The sequence below is a fragment of the Melozone crissalis genome, unplaced genomic scaffold (genome assembly GCF_028551555.1).
Source record: "Melozone crissalis strain CALT ecotype California unplaced genomic scaffold, PUWL_Pcris_2 ptg000079l_1, whole genome shotgun sequence".
Taxonomy (NCBI): domain Eukaryota; kingdom Metazoa; phylum Chordata; class Aves; order Passeriformes; family Passerellidae; genus Melozone; species Melozone crissalis.
In genome coordinates this window covers 1,506,739-1,522,130 of record NW_026535856.1, presented here as the reverse complement: position 1 = coordinate 1,522,130, position 15,392 = coordinate 1,506,739, and the positions used below count along the sequence as shown (strand labels likewise).

Below are 15,392 nucleotides of genomic sequence, written 5' to 3'. Positions count from 1 at the left end.
CCTGCCCCTGTGCCATGGCCACGACCTTGGGCAGTTCTTCTGTGAAATCCCAGAGATGCTCAAACTCTCCTGCTCAAAATCCCACCTCAGGAAACTGGGACTCATTGCTCTTAGTGTGAGTTTTGGTTTTGGTTGTTTTGTGTTCATTGTTTTTTCCTATGTGCAGATCTTCAGGGCTGTGCTGAGGATTCCCTCTGAGCAGGGACGACACAAAGCCTTTTCCACCTGCCTCCCTCACCTGGCTGTGGTCACTCTGTTCACTAGCACTGGCACATTTTCTGATCTGAAGCCCCCCTCCATGTCCTCTCCTTCCCTGAATCTGGCACTCTCAGTGCTGTACTCAGTGGTTACTCCAGCCCTGAACCCCCTCATCTACAGCCTGAGGAACCAGGAGCTCAAGGCTGCAGTGTAGACACTGATGACTGGACGGTTGCAGAAACATTAAACTGCTGGCCAACTTCAGCAAAACACTTGTAATAAAAATTATCTTTGATATTCCTTGTTGATTTCATTTTGGAGGTTATTTTTCTTTGCTTTACTTTTTTATATTACCCACAAAGAAATGTCATTGTTTGTACCATTTCTCAGTTTGTTTCTCTCCACATTCCCTGTGACCACAGACTGTGTCAATGAGGGGCTGCACTCTTGGTGGTGTTAAAGGAAGTATAGGATCCCCCAGCAGAGTTTTCACCAGAGATGCCCTTTTGTTTCCTTCTCTGGAGCTGCAGCAGCAATGTCTGTGTGCAGAGCTGGGGCAGATCAGGGCTGGCCCAGCCGCTGTGCCCAGCAGCAGCAGCACTTACTTGGTGTTGCCAGTGCTGCTGCTGTCGCCCTGCCCCGCTGCCCTGCTGGCCCTGGTGTTGCTGCAGGGCCTGAGTGCTCTCGGGGCCGGGCACAGTCCTAGGGGTGGCAGTGCCGGGGCTGCAGCAGGGACAGGCCATGGGCACTGCTGGGGCAGCGCTGGCGCCTCAGCCCAGGGCCTGGGGGCTCCAGGCTCCTTGCCCAAGATCTCTCAAGAACACACCCAGGCCAATGCTGAGCACAGAAGCCCCTGTGAGCAGCCCCAGACTGGCCATGGGCAGGCTGGGGCAAACAGCATGGCTGGGTCTCTGCAAGGGCCCTGGGGCAGATGGGAAGGAGCAGCAGAGCAGGGGCTGATCCATCCCCAGTGCACTGCACAGCCCAGGGCAGCGTCCCAGAGCGTCCTCATGGAGCTGCCAACAACATCCCCCCTCTGCAGCCCTGGCCTCTCCCCCAGCTCACACAGGTGCCCCATCCTTGCAGGCACAGACACGGCAGCACTGGCTCAGCAGCCCCTGATTGCATTGCACACAGCAGGGGGAGCACCCCCATGCTGTTGCTGTGGGGACATAAACTGAGGGAGGACAAATGCCATCAGCCCCTGGGGCCAGCAAGGGCTGGGGGACACCAGGGAAATCACTCAGCTTTGTCCTGGCCTCTGCAGTCAGCCAGAAAGTTTGTTCCCATCAGCTGGGAGTTTCCTGTCCCACTGCAGATGCTGTTGCTCAGAGCCAGGGCTGCGTGGCAGCCACCCCCAAACTGCCCTCAGCATTTCCTGTGCTTCACCTTTGCTTTCTTTCCTCTTTCTCTGGTATAAATTTCTTCCTCTTGCCCACCCCTGTTCCCTGCCCTGTAAACAGCCCATCCCCGTTTGCCCTTTACTCTCTGGCCCCACTCCCCATTACAGTTCCTGACCGGGCACCATGGGAACATCCCTTGGGCAGCAGGATCATCCTACAAGTGCTGCAGGAATTGTCTGCAGGCTCCTGCAGTGCCTCCTGCTGCTCCCTTGCCAGAGGCACCCCAGGCCAGGGGGGCACATCTGGGCTGCTGTGTCTGGCTCTGGGGCTCCCTGTTCTGGGCAGTGAGGAGGAGCTGCAGAGGCTCTGCAGGACTGACAGGATGGGCTTTGGGGCTGGCAGGAGAAGCTGAGGGACCTGGGCTGCTGGAGCTCCTGAAGAGGAGGCCCAGGGCTCCTCCTGCAACTGCTCCAAGGGTGGTTTCAGAAAATCACAGAATCAGCAGGGTTGGAAAAGGCCTTGGAGATCATCAAGTCCAACCTGTGCCCTGACACTGCCTTGTCTCCCTGAGCCTCCTCTTCTCCAGGATAAACAACCCCAGTTGCTCCCTCAGCTGCTCCTCACAGGACTTGTGTTCCAGACCCCTCCCCAGCCTTGTTGCCCTTTTCTGGACATGCTCCAGCCCCTCCATGGCCGTCCTAAATTGGGGGGCCCAGAACTGGACACAGCACTCGAGGTGCTGCCCAAGCAGTGCTGAGCACAGAGGAAGAATCACTGCCCTGCTCCTGCTGGCCACACTATTCCTGATCCAGGCCAGGAGCCATTGGCCTTCTTGGCCACCTGGGCACACTGCTGGCTCATGTCCAGCCTGCTGTCCATCCGTCCCTGCAGGTCCCTTTCTGCCTGGCTCATGTCCAGCCACTCTGTCCCCAGCCTGTAGTGCTGCAGGGGTTATTGTGGCCAAATTGCAGGACCTGGCACTTGGACTTGTTGAACCTCACCTTGTTGGGTTTGGCCCCTGCATCTATCCTGTCCAGGAGCTCTGCTCCCAGCATGAGCCCAGTTGCTGCCCCTGTGTCCTTCCAGTTTCCTTGTCACTCCCAGGATGATCCTGGTCACTTCCCCTCACTCCTGGCAGGACCCCTCCTCTTCCAGTATGAGCCCAGGCACTCACAGTCATTCCCCATTATGCAATTTGTCCCCAACATGGTCCCAGTTGCTCCCAGTTGCTCCCACTTTCATCCAGTGTGTTCCCAGTTCTACCAGTTGCCCATATTATAGTCCCAGTACCTCCCAGTATGATGCCAGTCTCTCCCAGCAGGACCCCAGTCACTCACACTTGCCCCCAGCATGGTCCCAGTTCCCCCAGCACATTCCCAGCGGCTCCTAGTGTGGTTCCAGTCACCACCTGCATGGTCTCAGGCATTCCCAGCCTATCCCAGCTGCCCTGAACATACTCGTACTCATTGCCAGGCACTCCCAGTTACCTCAGCATGGTTCAGCTGCCCCCAGTTTTATCCCAGTCACTGCCAGGAAATCCCAGTTGTCACCAGCATGCATCCTGTCATTCCCAGTTGTTCCCAGTTCCTCCCAGTGTGTGCACAGGCAGCTCCCAACATGGGCCTGGTAGCTCCCAGTAACCCCAGTCAGGGTCTATTGACACCCACTATAGTCCCAGTCGGATCCCAGTCACTCCCAGTGTGATGCCAGTGGCCCCCAGTGTGTTCCCAGTTGCTCCCTGTCAATGCCAGCAGGACCCCAGTAGTGTCCAGTATGATCCTCATGACTCCCAGTCTCTCCCAGTATATCCCAGTCACCCCCAGCATGCTCCCAGTCACTCCCACTTCCTCCCAGTTGCTTTCAGCATGATTCCAGTTGCCCACAGCCCCTCCCAGTCAATCCCAATATGATTCCAGTCACCCACAGTGTGATCCCAGTCTCAGCCAGCATGGACCCAGCTGCTCCCACTGTGATCCCAGTATGACCCCAGCTGCTGCCAGAATAGTTCCAGTTGTTCCCAGTTCCTCCCAGTATGATCCCAGTTTTCTCTAGAATAGTCCCAGTCCCTCTCAGCATGGTCCCACTCACTCCCAGTTGCCCCTCCCCAGCATGGTCCCAGCTGTTTGCAGTGTGGTTCCAGTGCCCCCAGTACGGTCACAGACACTCCCAGCATATCCCAGTTGCCCCAGTGAGGTTCTGGTTTCCTGAAAATTATCCCAGTCTTTCCCACTTACTCCCACTTGCCTCTAGCATGATCCCAGTTTCTGGCAGTTGCCCAAAGTGTGATCCCAGTTACCCCAGTTGTGTCCTTAGTCCCCTTAGCATGGTTGCAGTATCCTCCAGTTGATCCCAGTTGCTCCCAATGTGTCCACATTTTCCTGCCAGCAAGGGGCCCAGTAGCTCCCAGTAACCCCCAGTCAGGATCCATTCTCATCTGCTGTAATCCCAGTGGCTCCCAGGATGATCCCAGTTGCACCCAGTTACTCCCAGTATGGTTACAACCACCCCGATATGATCCCAGTCACTCGTAGATCCTCCCAGTATGATTCCAGTCATGCTCAGAGTGACTCCCTGTCACTCCAGTGTGGGCCCTGTTGCTCCCAGTCACCTCCAGCATGGTTCCAGTCATAGCCAGCACCTTTCCAGTCACTCCCAGTCTGGTTCCAGTAGGATCCCAGTCACTTTTAGATACTCCCAGTACAATTCCTGTCAATCCCAGTATGATGCCAGCCAGTTCCAGTATGACCCCAGCATGGGCACAGCTGCTCCCATTATCATCCAGTGGGATTCCAGTTGCTCCCATTTACCCCCACTGTGGTTTCAATCACTCCCAGCATATTCCAATTACTCCCAGCATGTTCCCAGTTAGTCCCAGTTGTCCTCAGTTGCTTCCAGCCTGATCCCAGCTGCTCACAGCCACTCCCAGTCACCCTCAGTGCAGTCCAAGTACGACCCAGTATGATCCCAGTTGCCCCCAGCATGGTTCCAGTTGCTCCCTGTTCCTCCCAGTGTGATCCCAGTTGAACCCTGTTGTCCCTTCTATAGTCCCAGTCACTCCCCATGTGATCCCAGTCCTTGCCAGCATGATCCCAGTCATGCCCAGTTGCCCCCAGTGTAGACCCAGTCACTCCAACTCACTCCCAGTTGCCCTTACCATGGTCCCAGTTCTCCCCAGCATGGTCCCTCTTGTTCCCAGTCATTCCCAGTATGATTACAAACACTCCCAGTACATCCCAGTTTCCCTCAGCATGTCCATGGTTCTTCCCAGACTCACAGTGATCCCAGTAAGGTGCTTGTTATCCCAGTATCATCTCAGTCATGCCCAGCATATCCCAGTTGCCGCCATCATGCATCCAGTCATTGCCAGTTCCTCCAGTTTGCTTGCAGCATGATCCCAGTTTCTCTCAGTTGCTCCCAGTAGCCCAAAGTGTGATCCCAGTTGCTCCCTTTCAATACCAATAGGAGCCTAGGAAGCTCCAGTATGATCCTTGTCACATGCCAGCACTCCCAGTATGGTCCCAGTATAATCCCAGTAACTTCCAATCACTCCCAGTAGGGTCCCAGTTGCCTCCAGCTAGATCAACCCAGTCACTCCCAGTATGATGCCACTTGCTCCCAGTTGCTCCCAGACCCCCCCAGTATGGGGAATGATTTGCAGGGTGTGTTCCCAGTCACTCTCAGACACTCCCAGTGTTAGTCCAGTCCCTCCCAGTATGATCCAGAGATGATCCCAGTGTGCTCCCAGTCCCTGCCAGTGTGAAACAGTTGTGTCCCACATGGTTCCAGTTGTTCCCTTTCACCCTCACTTTTGTTCCAGTCACTCCCAGTCTCTCCCAGTGTACCCCAGTTCCTTCCAGCACATTCCCAGTAACTCCCAGTTCCTTCCAGCATGATCCCATTTGCTCACAACCACTCCCAGTCAGCCTCAGTGTAGTGGCACTCACTGCCAGTATGATCTCAGTCACCTCCAGCATGACCCCAGTTCATCCCAGTATAAACCCAGTGGCTTCCAATCACCCCAGCACGCACCCAGTCACTCCCAGTTCCTCCCAGTTGCTCCTTGCATGATCCCAGTTGCTCAGAGCTGCTCCTGGTCACCCTCAGAATGATCCCAGTCACTCCCAGTATATCCCATCTGTCCCCAATATGGTCTCAATTGCCCCCTGCAGGCTCCAACTCCATCCCAGTATGATCCCAGTATGATACAGTCTCCCTCAGTGTGATCGCAGTCTGCCCCGGCATGGGCTCAGCTGCTCCCAGTATGATCCCCATAGTATCCCAGTACAATCCCAGTCACTGAAGGTGTTGATCTTTGAAATCCCTGAAGGTCCCTTTTGGTCCTGAAACAGTCTTGCAGAATCCTGAAAGGATAGGTTCAAAGGCCTTCTTCCATGCTTTACTTTCCTCAGTAATTATTAGAATTTGTCTTTATAACTGTCCCATGGTCGGTTTCCACCCATATTACAATCACAAATACCATGTTGCCTGTATGTACCTGACATGAAACACAGCTTTGTATTTCACAGGGGGGCACAGGGATGGTTCCTGTGAGAAGCTGCTGGAAGCTTCCACCGTGTCTGGCACAGCCAGTTCCTGGTGGCTTCAAAGATGGACCTGCTGCTGGCAAAGGCTGGGCCAGTTACAAATGGTAGCAATGCCTCTGCGATAACAGATTGAAAAAGAAATCAAAATAGAGATTGTAGCACAGTTTTAACTGCAGTCAGAGGAGAGCAGAGGGAGAGCATGTGAGAAGAACAACTCTGCACACATGAAGGTCGGTGCAGAAGGAGGGGCAGGAGGTGCTCCAGGCACTGGAGACCCAGGCACGCTGTAGGAGAGCCATGGAGAGAGGGGCTCTGCTCCCAGGCTGGAGCAGCCTGTCCCTGGAGGAATGCACGCCCTGGAAGAGTGACCCATGCTGCAGCAGTTTGGGAAGGACTGTTGTCCCTGGCATGGACTCACACTGCAGCAGTTTGCAGAGGGCTGTTGCCCCTGAAATGGACTCACATGGGAGAAGCTCCTGCAGAACTGTCTCCCTTGGGAGGGACCCACGGTGCAGCAGGGGAACCACTCCTCTCCCTGAGCAGGGGCAGAAGCCATGGGTGATGAACTGACCATAACCCCCATTCCCTGACTCCCTGCACTGCTGGGGTAGGAGGCAGAGCTGGAAGGAGGGAGGTGAGGGGCTTATTTTATTTCCCCTTTTCCTACTATGACTTAGTAATAAATGAATTCCACATCTCTAAGCTAAGCCTGTTTTTCCCAGGACAGTATTTGATGAGTGATCTCACCCAGTCCTCATCTCAACCCACAAACCCTTTATTAAATTTTCTTTGTCCAGCTGCAGAGGGGAATGAGTGAGCAGCCCACATGGATGCCTGGCATTTGGCCTGGGTCAACCCACGACACCTTGGTACCACAGGGTCACAGTGGACCCTTGGTTCTATGGGGTCTCATTGGTTCCATCAGGCCCTGCAGGGCCACTTAATTCAACAAGGCCCCAAAGTTTCACAGTGGTCTCCAGGATTCCATGAGGCCCTGCAATGTCAAAATGGACCTTTGGATACATGGGGGCCCACGGTGTCAGAATGGGCTCTTTTGGTTCTACAGCTTCACAACGGCCCCTCGGTTCCATGTATCCTGCACTGTTCCATGAATCCTTAGTTCCATGGGGTCCTGTAGTGTCACAATGGTCTCCTTGGTTTCATGGTGTCACAGTTGCCATAATTTCCATGGTATCCCTAGTGCCCTTGGATCCCAAGAGGCCCCAGAGTGTGACAATGGCCCCTTGCTTCCATGACACCCTGTAGTGTCACAATGGTGCCCATGATTCCATCAGGCCCTGCAGTGCCACCATGGACAGTTGGTTCAATGACACTCCACAATGTCACCACGGCCCCTTGGTTCCACAGAGCCCCACTGTGTCACTGTGGTCTCTTTGCTTCCAAGGCTCAGAAGTGCCAGAATGACCTTTGGTTCCATCAGGCCTTGAAGTTTCTAAATGGTCTCCATGGTTTCATGAGTACCCCCTGTGTCACAAGAGACTCTTGGTTCCCTGAAGTTCTCCAGTGTTACAATGGGCCCTTGGTTCCATGAGGTTTGGTAGAGTCCTAATTGACTCCTTGGCCCCCTGAAGCCCTGCTGTGTCACAATGCCCATGGTTCCATGAATTTCCATGGTGTCACCACGGTCTCCTTGGATCCCCAGTATCACCATGGTCTCCTTGGAACCACCCAGGTCTTGTAACAAGAGACAGTGAGCCATTTAGTGCCTTGGATGAAAGGCTGCAGAACTCATGGTTGTGAGGCTGTGTCACTGATAAGAAACAAAAACTACCTGAAACTGAACACTAAATATCATCACAAGTACCTTCAATCCCTGCCTCGATAGAGGTAGAAAATTCAAACAGACATCCAACGTTAAATCAAAAACAGGGACCATATTTGGAATGCAGGCAAAATGCATTCAAGTGCATTCGAATGCACTCGCTATGATGGGGAGGTGATGATCCCCTATTACAAGAATGAACTTAAGAAGGGCTGACTATTGAAGGAACTGCAGAGAACCACAATATAAGAAAAGCAGGTGGCACAGGCAATTCTGGGATAGGGAGACCAGAAAGCAAGAGCAGATGAACCAGCGCAGTCGCCACCAAGATCATGTTCACATGCTGTGGGCAGCAACCCCATCAGGCTGTGTCACCATCCCCTGGTACAAGGGGGGTCACGATGGTTCGTTTCACTGATCTCAGAGTGCAAATAGACACAGCAGGGGACTTTCAGTATTAACCAAAAGAAATGCACTTTTATTGAGTGCCCGCAGCACATGCAACAGAAGGATTAGAAAGGAGATAAAGGACAGAGAGACAGAGAAAAGGAGGGAGGGAATAGCTACCAACCGAGAGATGAAATCTTCGTGGTCTGGCCAATAGATCCGTCTGGTCACGTCAGGGAGAGTCTCAAAGTCTTTGGTTAACTCAGGGCTCTTTTATAATCTACCGCCGGGAGGGGAGCAGGACGGCACATGGAGGGAACAGTGGAGAGTAAATCCATTGTGAACAGGCACAGACAGTCCAGTTCTGAACAGCACAAACCGGTGCCAGCAGTGAGTTGGGCCCGTTGTTTCACGACTGGTTCCTATGGGAAACATCCCGATTCCCATGGCAGACATCCCGCTCCTGTCACGCCAGCACCATGGGTTAGAATTTGAAGGGTCTCATCTCAGTCCCTGGGGAGGGCTTCAATCTCCGTCCTTGACTGTGGTCGTGAGGCAGATGAGGGATCTTTGGACCATGTCCTACAGAATGACATCCCAAAGCATAAAAAATGTATGCATTTTCCCATAAAATTAAATGTAATGAATTAATAAATTATAACAATTTTTCTTTTTTATAATAGTATTATTCTATATTTATATTACCAAATTTTAATTTTTATATTAAAAAATCCATACTTTTTTAGCAAGGAAAAAATGTATTGGTCATTGGTTCTAAGTAACACAATTCCCTTCATCAATTCATTAACCACTGTGCTATTGATTTCTCTATCTTTATGGTAATTAGTCCTGTTTTCAATCCTTTTGTCATCTTTTTTTCATTTTCACAGAAAGGGTAAAAGGGGCCACTTCGGGGTCCATGGAGAACTTTCTGGGGCACGTTTGTGGCAGTTTTGTGTCTGGGGAGGGAATTCAGAGAGAACTTGAGGGTCTGGAGGACACTTGGGGGAGCCTGGTGGGCACTCGGAGGGGCACTCAGGGATTCCGAGAGATAGTTCGGGGTCCAGGGCAGCACTTGGGTGGTGCAGGGGGCCCCTGGAGGTCAGGGAGGAGAATTTGGGCCCCTTCGGGGTCCGGGCGGGCCCTTGGGGGGGGTCTCGAACAGGGCGCAGGGGGTGATGGGAGTTGTAGGCGCAGGGATCATATGATTTAATGGGGCCGTGGAGTTCGAGATGCAGCTGCAATGGCTCTCAGTGGGGCGCAGGGCATGACGGGAGATGAAGTCCCGGCTGGAATAGCGCTGGACGTTCGCCGCGCAGCATGATGGGAGCTGTAGTCCCGGAAGTGGTTTGAACGCGATGTTTGGAGGTTAGGGGAGGCACTTGGGAGATACTTTTGCGTCCGAGCCGTGACTTAAAGCCCTCAGGGGGAACGCAAATGGTTCGGGAGCCCTTGGGAGGAGGTCTGGGAGCTCTAACCAGGCTCTTTAGGGCACGGGTCACGGCAGGAGTTTTAGGTGCGGGACTGTGTTCTGAGGGGCTCTGGGACCGCGGGGATGAGAGGAGATGAATTTCCAGAAGTGGCTGTACCAGGCATCTGTGGGGTTGGGAGCACTCAGGGTATCCGGGGACGCTTTTGGGGGGTCCCGAATGCGTGCTAAGGGGGCACTGAGGGATACTGGAGGGTCTGGGGGACACTTATGGGACAAGGGGGGTGGCGGATCCCGGGGTTCTGTGGAGCGCGGGGCATTACGGGCGTTATAGTCCAGACTCCAATAGGGCTCAGTCGAGCTGCAGGGCATGACGGGAGTTGTAAGCAAAAAAGTTTCCCATTCTAGGCACCGCCCCCGTATCCCTGATCTCCGGTGCTGATTGACTGCGGGCGGTGATGGGCGGGAGTCTCGGAAAATGGGATGCGGTGGAGGCAGGAACAGCCTATTCAAACTTCTACAGTCCCGCCCCGTTCATTCACAATACAGACGAGTATAACCCCAGTACAGCCCAGTTCATCCCAAGTAGAACCCAGTTCAACCCTGGTGCCCCTTCAGTCCCTCCCAGTAGAGCTCAGTCCCTTCCAATACACCTGAATTTATTCCCAGTCCCTTCCAGTTCCCCCCCATTGTCATCCACAGGATGCCCCAGTGTCCCCAGTCTTCTCCGCAATGTCCCCACTGTTACCCAGGTTGTCCCAGTCCTCCCCAGTGTCACTCCCAGTATGTCCCAGTGTCTCACACAGCGTTCCCAGTGTTCCCGGAAATAAACAGGGCCAGGAGAATTCTTCTCCTTTTTAATGCCTTTATTAAAAGTGATCAGCTCAGGATTGGGCGGCTCGACGGGTCTGCAGCATCCATCGTCTCCCCCAAGGCGACTCAGAGGAGGAGGATATGCACAGCTCTGTCCACAAGGGGCAGAGCTGGGGATCAGATCCTCGTGGGAGCCTTTAGGGCCTGCTGATCCCAGTCAGATGGTGCCCCTCCCACTCAGTCAGCCTGGTCTCACCGCCGGGGTTGTCTCTCTTGGTCAGGGCGAGAGGGTCCTAAGGTGTTCCGCGTCTCTGCAGGCTCAGCATTCAGCTCCTCACGTCCAGACATCACTCCAGTCTCTCAACTCTTAGGTGGCTCGTTGTTTTTGGGGTTTCTCCGTGGGTTTGGAGTCGGGGGTCCCACAAAGCATTCTGGTCTTGGGAGTCACTTTGCATAACCCCCCCTCCACCCTCTCAGGTGTCTTCACTATTCTGGGAAAGGTACAACTTAGCCTCGGGAAGGTCCCCACCCAGGAGAAGGGCCATTAACTCGCCCCAGCCAGGGCTTTTACTAATACAAAAACAACCATTAACGACAACGACCCGTGATTACAATAACAAAACACGAAGAACTTCGGCAGCTACAGTGATCTGGCTGCCTTTTTGTAACTTTTTCTCACAAAAAAAATATTAACCGAATTTTTGTTCATAACAGTGGACGTGTGGAGAAACAAAATGAGATATGGCAAAATTGATTACTTTCATTTAGGGACAACATTAAAAAAGGTAAACAATGAAAAAGAAGCTCCAAAATGAAACCAACAAGAAGTATCAAAGACAATTTTTACTACAAATTATTTTAAGAAACTGTCCAGCAGTTTAATGTTTCTTACATTGTCCAGTCATCAGTCTCCAGACTGCAGCCTTGAGCTCCTGGTTCCTCAGGCTGTAGATGAGAGGATTCAGGGCTGGAGGCACCATTGAGTACAGAACTGTCACTGCCACATCTAGGGATGGGGAGGACATGGAGGGGGGCTTCAGGGAGGCAAAAATGCCAGCGTTGACAAAGAGGGAGACCACAGCCAGGTGAGGGAGGCAGGTGGAAAAGGATTTGTGCCGTCCCTGCTCAGAGGGGATCCTCAGCACAGCCCTGAAGATCTGCACATAGGAGAAAACAATGAACACAAAACAGCCAAATACCAAAAAGACAGTAACAGCAAGAAGGCCCTGTTCCCTGAGGTAGGATTTGGAGCAGGACAGCTTGAGGATGTGTGGGATTTCACAGAAGATCTGTCCCAGGGCATTGCCATGGCACAGGGGCAGGGAAAATGTATTGGCTGTGTGCATGAGAGCATTGAGAAAGGCACTGGCCCAGGCAGCTGCTGCCATGTGGGCACAAGCTCTGCTGCCCAGGAGGGTCCCGTAGTGCAGGGGTTTGCAGATGGACACGTAGCGGTCGTAGCACATGATGGTCAGGAGGAAATACTCTGCTGAGATGAAGAACAGAAAGAAAAAGAGCTGTGTGGCACATCCTGTGTAGGAGATGTCCCTGGTGTCCCAGAGGGAATTGTGCATGGCTTTGGGGACAGTGGTGCAGATGGAGCCCAGGTCAGTAAGGGCCAGGTTGAGCAGGAAGAAGAACATGGGCATGTGCAGGTGGTGGCCGCAGGCTATGGCGCTGATGATGAGGCCGTTGGCCAGGAGGGCAGCCAGGGAGATGCCCAGCAAGAGGCAGAAGTGCAGGAGCTGCAGCTGCCGCGTGTCTGCCAATGCCAGCAGGAAGAAGTGCCTGATGGAGCTGCTGTTGGACATTTGCTGGGGCTGCACTTGGGGACCTGTTCATGGATAAAGGACAGTGATAAGTCAGGAGAGGCTGCTTGGAGCCAAACCTGGGCCATTCCCTGCAGACTGTCTTGCTGGGACTCACCCACACTTGTTCCTTCTCTGGGAAAACCTTCACCTGAGTCCCTGCCTGAGCTCCAGTTGTGCAGGCTGAGTTTGCCAGAAGCAGCCAGGCTTGTGCCTGGAGGCTCTTGAGGAGCCATCCCTGCCCCACTGCCCTGGGTTTGTGGCCATGTGGTGGAGGTACAAGGCTGGATATTCAGGATTTGTCATGGGAACCACTCCTAATGCAGAAAGGCTTGGTAGCGTCTGCACTCCCATTTCTAAAGGAAATAGAGGGCAGGAGTTAGTTTTAGGAATTGTTTTCCTACCCACACATCATTCCTGGCTCTCTGAGGTCAGAAATCCCCAGTATTTCTGCTGCACTCAGAGTTTGCCACTGAGAGATGGGAGAGGCAAAGGATTCCCTGTGGCTAAAGGAAGGTGAGGGGCTGGATGGGTTTGTTCCCAGCTGCCCTGGCTTTGCACCTTTGGCTGCAATCAGAGAACAATCACACTCCTGAGTCACCCTGCGATAAACCAGACCCTGCCCAGAGCAGAGGGATCCCTGAATGTCTCACCTTCTCTAAAGGTCTCTGGGCAAGGTCTCAGCACCCCCTTGTGCCAAGGATACTCACGGCTCCCTTGGCAAACCCAACAGCATTTCCTCAGCTCTGGCAGCTCTGCCCTTCCCCATGGGACATTCAGGGAACTCCCAGAGGCTCTGGCACAGATTTGCACCAGGAGGGCAGCTCAGAGCTTGGAAGGGCACAGCAAGGAGATCCCCGGCTGTGCCCATGGTGGGATCTCAGGGAGGAGGCTCAGCTCATTCCCCTTTCCCATGGACTGCTTTGCCCACAGCCCCACAGGTGCCAGGGAAACTTGGACACCCCATTCCCATGGACACAACCCTGCCTCGCAGGTATGCCAAGGGCAGAGCCTGACTCAGCTGCTGCAAATTCCAGAGCCTCCCTGAGAGCAGCAGATAACAGGGTCAATATCAGGGCAGTGCAGAACCAAGAGAAGATGTTGTGGTGCTGTGCCTGAGAGGGCAGGGCAGAGACAGCCGGGCACTCAGGACAGTGTTCCCATGCCCAACTATGCCCGGTACCTCCCACACACCAACAGTGCCCTCCTGCCTCCAGCACTGCTCTCTTCAGCCCCCTCTCCTTCCCTGAGCATCTCCCTGGGCCTGGATGTTCCCTCCTGAGAGGAGCCTTGTCCCTGTCAGCACTCACAGAGCCCATCCCAGCCTGTGTGCCCTGGCCCCGGCCCTACAGAAACCTGCCTGTGTGCAGGGCCCTGGCTGGGGCAGGCTCTGTGTTCAGCTGGGCAAGGGCAGCTCAGGAGAGCCCTGCTGGGCCCTGCAGAGGTGATGCTGCTGCTGTCCAGGGCTGAGGAGTGGCTGAGGGCCTTTGGGAGGCTAGCAGCAGAGAGACTGACCAGCTTAAGTCACAGTTCTGCAGTCTCTGTAAATGTTCAAACATTCATTTGATGATCCTGTGTGTCCCTTTCAACTCAGAATGTTCTGTGATTCTGGGATTACAATTCCTGTTCTGCTTCTCTTATCCCTCTGTTGTCTATAACCCAAAGAGGAAAAATCCCCCTTGCAGCAGTGTTAGAACAGTAAAGTAAAAATGAGATATTTATTGGAAGCTTCCAGGTGTCCCAGTCAGGATGGGGTACACCCAGCTCCTGATTTCAACAATTTATTAAGGTTGATTAATTAGGATATTTAACAGGAACCTCCAAACCTCCAAAAGGAGATTCAGTTTCCCTAGTTACACACCCCTGCGTCAACCCATTGGAGTAGGTCCAAAGACTTCTTTGCCTTCACTTTTTATAATGACTGCTCATATTCTGCTCATTCTCAAAACCCAAAATGCTCCTATATGTCCAGTTCCTAGAAGACTATATATTATTTCAGCACTATATAAAAGAATAGGACTATACCGCATTTTAGCAATATATTTAGACAGTCAGGTTATTAAGAAAAAGGTAAGGAGACATACTAGAGTTAATTCAGGATTAAAGCCATATAGGAATATAATAGTGGTTCAGTACAGTTAAGAGTTTATAGAGTTAAGTTAGGATTATAGAATTGTAACTATATAATAGTAATTCAGAGAGCTATAAATATATAAAAATGTAAAAACCACAAAAATCTTTTTGTCACCACCCCAGCATTCCCATCTTTGTCCAAGAAGGAAATTGAAACACTCTCAGGAAAGCTCCTGACCTTTACAGCAATCCCAGGCTTACCTTCTTTGGGAAGTGTCCTCCAGAGCTGTGCCCAGGCTGGTCTGGAGATGGGAGCAGCCCTGCCCCATCCAGCCCCTCTCAGCCGCAGCCCCTGCCCTGCTCAGGGTGGCTCCTTCCCCCCACAGCTTTTCCCCAGCGCTGGGAGCTGTCCCTGGCAGGCAGCAGAGTCCCTGCCCCAGCACAGCGCCCTGGGCTGCAGGACCCTGCTCTGCAGGACAGCCCTGGGCACCCCTGGCTGCAGCCCCGGCTGCTCAGCCCTGCAGCAGAGCCTGGCAACAGGAGCTGCCTTGGGCTGTGCCTGGGCTGGGGCAGCAAGGAAAGCCAGCCCTGCCCTAGGGCCACAGCCCTGCCCTGGAGCAGCTCTGAGAGTCCTCCTGAAAGGTCCTCAAAGCTGCGGGATGTGCCAGCTCCAGGAGATCCCTGCAGGAACGGCAGCTCCTCTTCCCACAGCCAGGGAATGACTGTTTCAAACCTGGGATGATTTCTGCTCTAGAGAGCCCTGAATGAGCTCTGCTCTGTGCTCCCAGCCCAGGCTGTGTTTAACCCCTGTGTGCCCCTGTGCTGTGGCCGGGGTGGCTGCAGGCAGTGCCCCAGCCCTGCTGGGCTGTGCACAGGAGCTGCTCCTGGGCAGAGCTGTCTCTCTGCAGCACTGCCCTTGACAGGAGCTGCCTCTGTGCTGGGAGCCTCTGTGCAAGTTTTTCAAAGGACTTTTGGTTTGGCTTTTGCCTTGGAGTCTCTGAGAGGTTTGTGCAA

General features: G+C 53.4%; 1 protein-coding gene across 1 annotated transcript; it reads right to left on the bottom strand.

Moving 5' to 3' along the window:
- Positions 1 to 11,375: 11,375 nt before the first annotated feature.
- On the bottom strand, positions 11,376 to 14,683 carry LOC128946207 (olfactory receptor 14A16-like). Its single transcript, XM_054290088.1, has 2 exons — positions 14,640 to 14,683; positions 11,376 to 12,331 (listed from the first exon to the last, which is right to left on the bottom strand). Exon 2 carries the CDS (start codon positions 12,306 to 12,308, stop codon positions 11,376 to 11,378), a length of 933 nt encoding a protein of 310 aa, XP_054146063.1. The 5' UTR covers positions 12,309 to 12,331; positions 14,640 to 14,683.
- Between the last annotated feature and the right edge of the window lie 709 nt (positions 14,684 to 15,392).

Excerpts from the sequence above, each read along its gene's own strand:
- LOC128946207 (XM_054290088.1), bottom strand. The coding sequence starts at position 12,308 with ATGTCCAACAGCAGCTCCATCAGGCACTTCTTCCTGCTGGCATTGGCA.